General features: G+C 35.3%; 1 protein-coding gene across 14 annotated transcripts in view; it reads right to left on the bottom strand.

The window, feature by feature from the left end:
- Nucleotides 1-12,413, bottom strand: part of rg (rugose) — a 677,097-nt gene that overhangs the window by 24,096 nt on the left and 640,588 nt on the right. For all 14 annotated transcript variants that reach the window (XM_066297050.1, XM_066297056.1, XM_066297048.1 and 11 more), the window contains 2 exons: nt 2,564-2,681; nt 1,597-1,815 (listed from right to left, as the gene is read on the bottom strand). In XM_066297050.1, coding sequence (XP_066153147.1) covers nt 1,597-1,815; nt 2,564-2,681 — 337 coding nt within the window. The remainder of the gene's footprint in view (nt 1-1,596; nt 1,816-2,563; nt 2,682-12,413) is intronic.

Below are 12,413 nucleotides of genomic sequence, written 5' to 3' on the forward strand. Positions count from 1 at the left end.
AACTTTTGAAAATTTAACTTTTAGAGTGCTTTCCAGCGTTTAAAAAAAAACTCCGTTTTGAAAACTTCTTGTGCGATGGAAATTTTTCAATGTCGTTCTAACATTCTTGTAGAGGGGATTTTTCTTCATATATCCTGAAAATTTGATCAAAATCGAACCGCAAATAAGGGAGTTGCAGCTTTTTAAAGTCGTCAAAAATGTCAAAGTTTTGTCATTTTGCGCGAAAATCGTCACTCTTTGGCATTTTTGAAAGGCTGCAACTCCCCTATTTGTTGTTCGATTTTGATCAAATTTTCAGGATATATAAAAAAAATCCTCTCTGCAAGAGTTTTTTTTAAACGCTGGAAAGCACTCTAAAAGTTAAATTTTCAAAAGTTGCTCAATTACGCAAATCGAGTTTCGGTTTGAATTTTCATTATACAAAATTTGAACAAAATCAGTCAAAAGTTACGGTTTACAGAATTTTTTTCCGACTGTACGGATACTTTTTTGAGTGACTGTAAGTCTTGTGTAAAATTGTTAAAAAAGTTAATATTTTGCTAAAGTGGTCTAACTCGGAAATTTAACATCTTTCTCTTACATACAGGGTGATTCGTTGGGAATGGGACGTGGCAGAACCCGAGGTAGGAGACACCGATTTATGACGATGGGGCCCAACATGCCTTGTACCGACGTTGCGTGTTTTAAAATTACGCGATGGGTGTTCAACTTTAAAATTTTATTTTCAAATTCCTGACTAACTCGTTGGGTTTTCGTAGCATCAACACCAAAATTGGTATTCTTAGTGTCTTCTGAGGTGCCAAGTAAGAATTTTGGGCCAAGTTTAAATTTTTACGCAGCCTCCAGAGCTAGCTGCTAGTTACCATTAGTTACAACCCACCCCTTCGGTATATTTGATCATATTTTTTTTTATTGGTGCAGCTAAGATCAAATTCTATTCAATATAATAAAGGAATGTCTGTTTTCATTCGGAAAATGTATTGTCGTTTAATCACGATATCTCTATTCGTTTACGAGATTTTTACTCATGAGTTAGTTCGTGTAGTACCATTTGGAAAAATAATTAATGAAAAAATTGATTCTTTCAGTCACTAAAAAAGGAAAGGTCATTAACAAATGAAAAGGAGGTCTTATTATAAAATCCATTTGACTAAAAACACAAATCATAGCGCGCATCGCGCTAAAGGATAAATCATTATGCCTTCGCATTGTTACTTTTAAATTACAATTTTTTACTTAAGAGCAGCTGACAAGAAAATTGTCTGATTACATTGACAAGCTAAAGGAATAGTAGCTAAATAATGTGTTGCTATGCGAGCGAACCACAACCACCACCTTTTTGAGAATTGCACATAGCAAGACTTCAGCAGAATCAGCTCTTAGGTGAAATCTCGTAAACGAAGAGAGATACGACAATTAAACGAGAATATCTTTTTTGACTAAAAATAGGCGCTATTTCATTACACTGAATAAAATTTGACCCTTTTTATGGCCGTTAAACAGGAATATTTGACAATAGACTTTGTTGCAATAGAAAAAACGTATTGCAACATCCTCGTACGGTTACATGCGAACGAAATACTATGGAGCACTTACCTGCAATAGTATTGAGAAACATCAAATACTCGAAATTGGAGATTTCGCGGCGTTGCCATTTTTGCGTCATGTTAGAGTTGCGCATTAACTGTCTCGGAGACATCATGCTGGCCTTCCTGGTTTGAGGTATGCCATACTTTATCCCCACTCCGACTCGCGGAAGAGCTTTGATGACTTTCTTGACGGTGTTTTGGTCAGGAAATGCGAACATGATGGATGCTGTAATCGTACCAATATAAATCATAAAATCGCACATCGCACCTCCGGAAGAAGAACAAGTTCATGGAAAATTTCCGAAATGGGGCGCATTATGCTTCCACATTCCTAAAAGTATTTTCCCTACGGGAGTCCCGCAAAGTAGATTTACTCCGTGCATTTGAGAGCTCAAAAAAGCATCTTACTGCATGTATTTTATCAGACGCAAAAAAGTGGCACGTGGCATGTGTCAGTGTTAGTGATCTTTGTGGACAATGTCAAGTCGTGGCTAGGACACATGCGCACGGTTTATTTTTAAATCTGTTGCGGTACAGTACTGTCACAAATCATCTACTGGACTTGTGACGTACATAACTATTTTCGCACTGGTTTCGGTAAAGGTATTTCACAGCACTAAGTGCAAAATAACATTACCGCATTCTTTTTTTTTATGTAGGAGAAGGTACTTTATATTTGTTACAAAAACCAGATCCGATTGTGCCTATCAATTTTCGTTCGATGCAACATGGTTTGTTATTTGAAACAAAAATGTATGATAAAATCTTTCTATATTGAAAGAACTACCTCGAGCTGCCCGGACAACGGCCGCCTCTCACTAGAATATCCCACTGTTCCTACATTTTCCGCAAATCAAAATGTTATTACTCCTTGAAGAGGAAAAACAGAATTTTCTTCTTGAATACGAGGGTGAAAATCCTATTTTCTATTAATATAGTAGTGAAGAAAATTGTAAATTTCAACAACTACTTACTTCGGCTGGCTAGAAATATTTCAATAGCATTGTTCTGCAACAAATACCTCCTGGAGAATATTGCCCGTACTTCGGAAAAGTACCACTTGCCGTGCAGATGGTCGCAGTATTTCAGAATCTGAAACAAAAGATTATTTTAAATGATTACCGAAGATTTTAATGATTCCTAATAGAAATTATGTTTAATACATTAAATTCACCTTAAAAAATAATCTCTAACCCAACGATGACTAGACTGTCAAATATAATTTAAAAAAGAACATCTAAGCCAATAACGATTTTCGCCTGTCAAATATGACAAACTTGTCAAATATTGTCAAAGAAGTCTTCTAAGTGAACGAATTCTTTCTTTTTTTCTGAGTTTGCGCAACGTTAAAATTACAGTTAAGTTAAAAGCACGTACGTGCCATTGAAATATCCGCTTGGTGCAGGTAAAGCAAACCTCAATTATCTTTTGCAATCTGGCCCTTTAGGGAAGCTCGTATGTCATTACTGGTTATAAAGACTCCTGGAGCGCTATTATTGTTTACCTCCCAAGCTCTCAAAAGGAAGCTTTGTCGTTCTGGCGCATGTTACACAAGGCTACCCAAGACATACGTTTGCTCTTTTTGTGTAACTTGAACATTGAATAGGCATTGTGTGCTGAGCACTTTACGAAATTAATACATAACACGAGATTGCAGCGTTATAGGGCGATACACGCAACACACTCGTGTAACATCAAATATTAGTCATAGCGATTTAAATACAATATACAGGGTGTTGTACGACCCACCGTCCAAGTTTAAAGGGCGCATTCCTGAGGTTACTTTTTTAAGAAGTTTGTTTCTTTCTAAAAAAAATTATTCTTTATCTTGCTGTATACTGATGCTAACGCTAAAGGTAGTAATTTCGAGGGTTTATAATATAATTTGTTTTCTTATTTGTAACTTCATAAAATACTTTAAGTATTAAAGATTTTATTTTAATTTTCGAACGCTTATATACCAGAAGCTCTGACGAATTTGACAAAATTTATTTATAAAATTTTTTTGTTTAAAATGAGCCCAAGATTACGCTCCTTAAGCTAATGCAATACGTTATGTAATATTTTGTATATCACACTTATATACATATATGTAGTATGCGATCAAACAATAAGGAGGATTTATTTATAAAATAAAAAATCTTAATTTATCCTTTTTAAAAGAATAAATTTCGTCGCCTTCAAATGCTTCTTCCCGTTCAACACACAATGTACTTATGCCATCGTTCTTTCCAATCCTCAAAACAGTGAAAGAAGCCTTTTTCCGGGACGGCTTTCAATATTTTCTCCAATTCGGCTTTATCTCCTCAATTGAGTGGAAACGGTGTCCCCGGAGCGGCCTTTTGAGCTTGTTGAATAGTCAGAAGTCTAACGGTGCCAAATCAGGTGAGTACGGTGGAACGATATGGGTCGAGTTTTTGACAAAATGTTCTCAAAAAACCAATGCAGTGTGGGGCGGTGTATTATCGTGGTCCAAAACTGAAGAATGGTCCACCTATAATTTTGACCTCTTGGGACGAATAGCTTCACGCAAACGGCACATAATGCTCAAATAAAATTTTCTTTTTAACTGTTTGGCTTTGCGGAAGAAATTCATAATGCATAACACCGTGATAATTAAAGAAAACTATTAACTTTGCCTCGAACTTTGAGTGACTTTGACACGTTTTTTTCGGTATTGATGCGCCTTTTGCACAATATTCGCTCGATTGGCCGGTTGTTTTTGGGTCGTATACATAGATCCAAGTCTTATCTCACATAATGATCTGTTTCATGATGTTCTGGTAGTCAGAAATTATCAACTTGACATATTTTAACGCGACGCTTTTTTCCCAAAAAATTTTGTCTTTTTTGGACCAAATCGAGTTTGGACGCGTTTAAGACTCAAAACATGTTTTAGGATGGTTAAGGTTAATCCAAATGAAATTCTTGTAACATTAGCGAGATCTCTCACTATCAATCGATGATATTTAGGAACCAAATCTGTGATTTCATTGGTTGATGTCAATTGTTGTCCGGGGCGTTGTTCGCCTTAAACTCCGCCTCGACTTTCATTAAAATCTTGGTATCACTTGTAAACATTTTTTTGCAATATAACCGTATCACCAAAGGCCTTCTGTGGCATTCTCAGCATTTTCGCTACAGAATATCCATTCCGCAAACAAAGTTTAATGCAAACTCTTTGCTCACCAACATCAGACGTGGCAAAAATCGAAAAATTCACGTTTGTATATTTAGAAAGTTACGTGTAGTTCTGGAGCAATTATATATTTAATTTAATTTAATTATATACAACGGGTAAAAAAAAGTGTTCGTAAACCTTAACGTTAACATTCGTTCTTAAGAAGTAACAACGACGGTATTAAATTATATAAATACTTTAATTAAATACCCCAGAAGTATGCTTTAATATAATGTATAAAACGCAGTAATAGTTTAAAAGAAAATAAATATATTTAATAATATATCTAAATCAACAACCAAAAAAAGTATTCGTACACTTACAATTTTATTTATTTATTTTATAATTAATGAGTAAATCTAAACCTTCAGTATTTAGTTGGATATCCTTTGGCTTTAATTACATTTTGCAAATCACGAGACATGCACTAATTAATTTTTTATTTAAATCAGGAGGAATTAACGACCATTCCCGAAAAAGAGTTTCTTGCACTGATTCTTTGCTGGTAACGTCGTATTTTTTTATTTTTTGCTCCAAATAATCTGATACATCGTGTTCCATTTACGTCAAGCAATTTAATACTCTCGAAAGTATTTACTTTAAAAGACAAGTTGAAAAAAGTAATTACTTTTTAAAAAAATTTTGAACACACTGTATATCTAAATTATTATCACTATAGCGTGAAATATGCCACATGTCTGATGTTTGGTGAGAATTTCAACTTACTCCGGATTAAACTCTCTTTATAGCAGACATTTTAAATTTGAATTTTTTATTCTGTAAATTAATTTTGAAAAAATGCATTTTTACAAAATCTCAATTATTTCGAAATCCTTAAGGTTTAGGTTAAATAAGCTTTTACTTTTCTCAAGGAATCTAAAATGATAGTAATTTGTTCGTTGTTACATTAAAAAAAAAAAAAAAAAAAAAAACATAATTTGATATATTTCACTACTTATACCCTCTGTGTAAAATAAGTTTAGAATATACCTCAATTTGAGTCCTACAAAACGCAAAAGATATAAATTCAAAAGATTAAATACTTTAGCAGCAATATCTCGTGTAGCATGACGTGAAAAACCTTGTATATCGTTAAAAAAATTCAAACATGGATTTGATTACTTAGGTAAATAATAGTGTAGTAAAGGCAGCCGTTCAAAATATTATTAAGAGAAGGGGGGCTTGCTTTGCCTGGCTCTATTTTTGGTTTAAGTAACACTATTGCTCCACCTCTGGTTACTTAAGTTGTTGGCCGTCTCTAACGGATATACTGCCGGTTCCCGTATGTCGACGTCTGTCCTAGTTGGGTTCTAGTTTCTACGAACATGCATCAGTCAGTGTCCTTACGTTTTGTGTACAGGGTGTTCAAATCATGGGGGGACGTCGGCTATATCTGGGAAATGACTTATTGTGGAGTCTCGAGAAAAAAAGCATTTTCACTAAATCAGCCGTGAGAAATCCATGGAAAATATTTTTAAGTACGTCACTATACCCGCTAGGGGGCGTTTTTGTTATTACTTGAATGCTAAGCAAAATTTGACGCTCTTCTGAACGATGCAACGAAAATTACACTTTTCCATCTAAGTTTTCCGAAAAAACTTGAATAGTTACCATGGTGTCCAAATAGTGCCACCTAGCGGTTTTTTTGCCGGACTACCATGAAGCGACCTAATCGTTACGTTATAGTCTGCAAAAAGGTGTTTTCAACAAGGTATTACAGCATAGTTTTTGAGTTTAGCTAATGAGAAAATTGCATATTTCACCTTTTCCCCACGCCCGTTACTTTTGAAAATTCAAAAAAACTCTTCCTACAAAAGTTGTGGCAAATTATCTTTAAAATTGTTATATTATATTTAAAATGTATGTTTTCCGGATAAATTTGACTAAAAATCGCATTTTATTGATTAGTCGTGGAAACACGTCCCCTAGAGATAGAGTTGGGGACTTGAAAATATTTTCCAGAGATTTTTCATGGCTGATTTAGTCATAATATGTTTTTTTCCTAAGACTACGATTAGTATTTCCCCGATATTGCCGACGCCCTCCCTTATTTGAACGCTTAATATATTCCCTCTGATATTTTTTAATTGGGTGATAATGTATGGGATGTTTTTCTTGAATATATATCATTGCAACAAAGTTATCTTTGAAATGACGGGTCGCCCTGTAAGTCCATCAACTTAAGGTGCAATCTAGCAAAATTTCACCAGATAACAGTATTTTTAGAATAATTGCTGATGACAAGGCCACCTTACGATAGTGTTTTCTGTTAATCCATCCATATAAATGTAAGAGGTGCCTTAATCAGAGTCGTTCCTTACATTACGGCCATTAAATCTAAACGTCTCGTTTCTAAGCACCTCATTAACAACATTCCGGATTTGAGCGGCCCCATTTGCGCCTAAATAAAAGCCATATGACAGCACACAGAGACATTACTTTCCCTTGTGTAGAAACACGATTTTTAAATTATCATTAAATTGTACGTCGGTTCTGGAACATTCAGCACAAGCAGTTTTAATTGCCTTTTCAAATATACAGGGTGTTTCCTAACTACGTGTAAAAAATTCAAAGGCGTAATCCTCGACTGATTTTGAGTCCAAAATGTCTAATAAACATATGTCCGCAAATGCCTTGTTTCCAAGATACAGGGTATTGACTGAAAGACCTTGAAAAAGGTTTTAAAGGTTTCTAAAGGTTTGGTGGTATTTACTAACTTGTTTATTGTTAGTTTTTTTTGCTACTTCCACTACTATAAACAAGATAGTCAGTGTTATTTTGGTGTTTTACTCTCTAAAGTGAAAGAATTTAGTTCTGTGTCCCAAAAATCAGATTATACCTCAGTTTTGAACATTTTTCAAATGCCTAATTACACTAATCAAGAAATGGCCAATATGGTTTTTGTTTACGGCCTTGCTGATGGTAAGTGTTTGGCAGCGAGGCGCATTTACATGGAAAGGTTTCCAAACCACCAAGCTCCCAACCACCAAACCTTAAAAACCTCTTTCAACGTCTTTGTGATACAGGATCTCTTATGAAAACTCCAGGAGGAGGAAAGCCAATAACAAGTCGAGCACCAGAAGTGGAGGAAGAAATCTTAAGTATTGAAGAAAACCCCGGAACCCCCGGAATTGTCTTTTCTAAAATTCAAATACCCAAATTGAGTCATTTTTGAAATAAAATCTCTTTTTCTTGTTACATTCCAACACCCTGTATCTTGGAAACAAGGCATTTGCGGAAATATGTTTATTAGACATTTTTGACTCAAAATCAGTCGAGGATTACGCCTTTAAATTTTTTACACGTAGTTAGGAAACACCCTGTATATCCAATATTTCCCAATTTTTAGTGTCATTCTGCAATGCAGTAAGAGCGACAAAACATCGAGTTTTCGACAATAAGTTCGAAATTTCGAAGTCAAATCCTCGTGTCTTACCACTTTTGTACAGGTAGGGTTGGAACCCCTATTGGTATGATTCCCATCTTGTTCAGTTTAGAAACTTCGTCCTTTCTTGCATTTTCCATTTGTAAATTTTTGCGAGTTGTTCGGGAAAATAACACAGAAAACGTTCCATTTTTACATTATTTTGTACCCGTAACCGTTAAATTACATGAAAAACGCGTGAATCCCGAATAAAGTTACTAAAAAAACTTGTACATTATTTTCTACTTATGTAAAAATCCCGAAAACGATTACGGATATGAAAAAAGAAAGAGAAATAATTTCAAAATCCTGGTTATAAAATCATCAAATTGAGGCAGTACCAAAAGTATAAAATACAAAATTTGAGGTGGTTTTGTTACTTTTGCTATTGTATTTTGGGACTTAAAAGGTAAAGAACTTGAGAATTTCGGACAGGAAATCGAATTCCGCAGTTTCAATTTGTAAGTAATTGGCAGTTATGCTTTCTGCACCGTCTTCGATGGACCATCTTGTAGTTATAACAGAATATTCAATACCCGTCCATGGAAGCATTCATATTACGCCCTGTTAAAACTTGAGGACTTGATTATCAATTAACATTTTAAATTAACATTAGGAAAAATAAAATATCACATGTGTTTACTAAAAAAACGGAGTTGGTGAGCGTTTTATACAGCGTGTCTGAAAATAGCATTGAAACATCATGGGAGGAGATTTTAGAGAGTAAAATAATTAAACAATTTTTAAACGAATACCCCAAAAATTGCTTCTTAAAGGGGTTAAAATCTTCGTAAAAGAGGAATTCTGAAGGTGTTTTTTCGAAATATTTTCAAATTAGTTTGCGATAAAATTTTCAAACTTGGCGTACTTTAATAAATTGGGTGGAAAAACTTGTTTTGTGTTATTATACACAAAACAAAATACAGGGTGTTTCAGAATTATGGTGACAAATCGACAGAGGTAACAGATTATCGAAAAATAGATATAGTTTACTTAATAAAAGGTCGTCTTGAGACCAGTCATTTCTGAGATACAGGGTATTAAAATTCTACTGGGACTATTGAAATGAAAATTGGTGTATTTTTGCTTCGTAATCCGATAAATTTGGTGGGCATAATTAAAATTTCGTACATAATAGAGGGCGCTACTTATACGTGTATCATTACATATTTTCATCCAAAACTTTTTTAAATTTAGATTTATCGGTAAAAGAGTTCAAGAATATTAAAGAACTGTCAATTCTGCATAAAAGAGTTACTCTTAGTGAAATACTCTAAAGTGAACGGTTGTACAGAAAAATTACTGTCATATCGACTTCAAACGCCTTTTTAAAAAAAAAGTCTGAGGTTTTTCTATCATTGCTTTTAATACTACAATGAAATAAACCCTAATATTACAATAAATGTTCAAAGTAGTGACCGCGTTGGTCAATACATAAATTGCCCAGTCGTAACAAGTTTTGTTGCGTCTTTGGAAAATTTCTGGGGTATTTCCAATCACATCAAAACCATTGAAAATTCTTTCACTTAATTCTTCAAAATGTATTACTGGTTTCGTGTACACTAAACCCTTCACATGACCCCAAAGAAAATAATCCAGGGGGGTCAAATCAAGGGAGCGAGGAGGCCATCCTACTACGCTTCTCTTGCGTTACCTTGAGTTTCACCATGAATAAGCACCATATCAGTCAACTCCGGAAAAGTGTACTCCATTTTAAAGTAGCTTCTAACGCACGATGGTTAATTAAAGCCGGTACGTATGTTAAATGATTTTCTTTCTTAAATTTGACATAAATGGTGAAAGTAAACGAAAATTATGCAGGTGCCAATTTAATATTAAAAAATGATAACGCCGAATGGTGCGATGAGGAGCCAGTCACACAGTCTGTCCGCAGCAAAGAAAAATGAAATACTTAATGCTTAGCTCCTGATTGCCTAAAGACATATCGAACCTGACCACTTCGTTATTTACGAAATATGGTGATAAAACTGCATAATGGTGCATTCTTGGCATCGCAGGCACATCAACATTAAAGTAATAAGACACTTATTAAAAAATAACAAAAAAGGACAAATTATCCGGCCTTGGCGCCATTAATATCCAGGCATTATCTTAATAGCCCCGAATTTTGTATTTTGCTGAAATTAATCAGCCAATACAACTGCGTGTGAGGGCACTCGCTCGAGCATGAACACACCAAACCCATTAAGTTACACTATCTCAAGAATGTCGATATGCATTTCTTACCTCCCTAAGGCGGATTTTTTCTGGGGTGAAATATGAAACTGCATATAAACGACAGGATGCGGATATGATCCACTTAGCGCCACATTTCGGAATTGGACTTTTGAAGTTACGCTTAAAATGGTTTACGTCGAACCGTTAATGGAGGAAAATACATTCAATAAACCAAAAAGCCCTCTTGCGACGGTTCGTATCGTTCGGTCAGTCGCAATCAGCGTGCGGTAAAGTATGACTTTCAGTACTCGGTAGGTAAATAACTATTGTATACGAGCATATGGTATCGACCACTATAAATCGAAAAGGGAACCACACTTGTTGACAGAACTTCACTTCTCGTATCTCATCGTTCGGTCAATTGCAATCAGCGACCGCCGTGCAGAAAGGCAATTATTCTTATACGTGTTGGGTAAATTGTGCTTAAGCTGGCAATGAACTATGCGTTGACGTTGGCAAGATTGGAAATCATGTTCATCAAATAATCCCACGCTCTGAATACGTGAGCCTTTGAAAAGGACAAGACTAAATAAGCCAACGGTATCTTGTGAGACCTGGACATATCAAAGACGTCAAGAATACTAAGAAAGGGTCCGCAAAGCTTTGGAGCCTAATGGGAGCCCTCACAGGTCATTGTAGACTAAGCTGTCATGTGCATCTCCTAAAAGTGCAGGTTGCCTCTATGAGCGTACAAGAGATGGGCGTGTCTGAGGTATAGGGTGCTCGAAGTCACCTCGCCGGAAGGAACTTCCAATCGTTGAATGGGATTGGACATTCTTCTCCGAAATTCCATCATTGCATTTTGCCTTGATCAAATTTTGAGAGACGGAATCAGGTTGATTCAAATTGAATTTCTCCCCAGGTAAACAGGAGCGAGAAAATTTGTACAAAAGGCAATTCACAAATGGAAAATTTGTATTGTCGATAATGAACAGGAAAAAATTACACGCGTCACGTGGTTCCACGTGGTATCGGAAAATTATCGGACGGAGACTGGGTCCTCAACGGTGAATTTGCCATAATTGACGGTTTCACGATCCAGCCGGGATCGATTTTCCAATCCATATACTATGAAACTTGGATTACGTTGGGGCGAGTATACTTGACTATAATTTATTGCAGGATGCGTCAGTTCATACTAGCAGTATTCCTACATTCGATATAGCACTTTATTTTAAGTTAAGTAAGTCATACGAACGTACAGGGTGTCCCAAGGAAAAGTGTCCAACCTGAATGTCTTCTCTCTTGTTTGTTAATGAAGAAATAGCTAAAACACGTCAATTTTGTTAGAAGGGGGGCTATTTTTTTTGTGAAAATTTGTTTTTGAAATATCATCCCTCTCGCCGTCGAAATCGCCCCTTTGAAATTTTCAACTTCAAAGACGAGTTGCTTTATACCTCGTTTGAAAGGTAATTTTATACTCTACAGGGTCAAGCCTTTATTGTCTATTTTTATACGTCGGTCTTGTAGAAATTATACTAAAACTAAATAATTTGATTTTAACCATGAATGTTGTTGTAATGAATGCTGAAAGTGTCCAGTTAGACTCAAAACGTCTTGACATTCCACATCTATCTATAACCATGATATTTCTAACATTCTATTTGCAATTAATAAACCCAAATTTTTTTTTGGGAGGACCAATTTAGTGATATTTTCATCAACACTTAGCGGTTTTAGTACTTCGTCACTTTCCGATTCGTACAAGTTTTAGTTTGATTAAAATGGTTTACACGTTACGAAAAAGAATCAAGATTATGAGTTCGTATTACAAAAACAATGATTCTGCATGAGCAGTCGCTTGTATCTTCAATTTAAATCATCCGGGCAAAGTATCATATTATCCAAAGTTGGACATGAATTTCATTCAGCCTGGTTCCGTCCAAAATCAAAAAACACAAAATCGACCGCTCAAATGGCGATTCTAGGAAATGTTCAAGTGGACAACTGAACAATTGTATGAATGATTGCTGAGGAGTCC

Source organism: Euwallacea fornicatus, chromosome 27 (genome assembly GCF_040115645.1).
Source record: "Euwallacea fornicatus isolate EFF26 chromosome 27, ASM4011564v1, whole genome shotgun sequence".
NCBI lineage: Eukaryota > Metazoa > Arthropoda > Insecta > Coleoptera > Curculionidae > Euwallacea > Euwallacea fornicatus.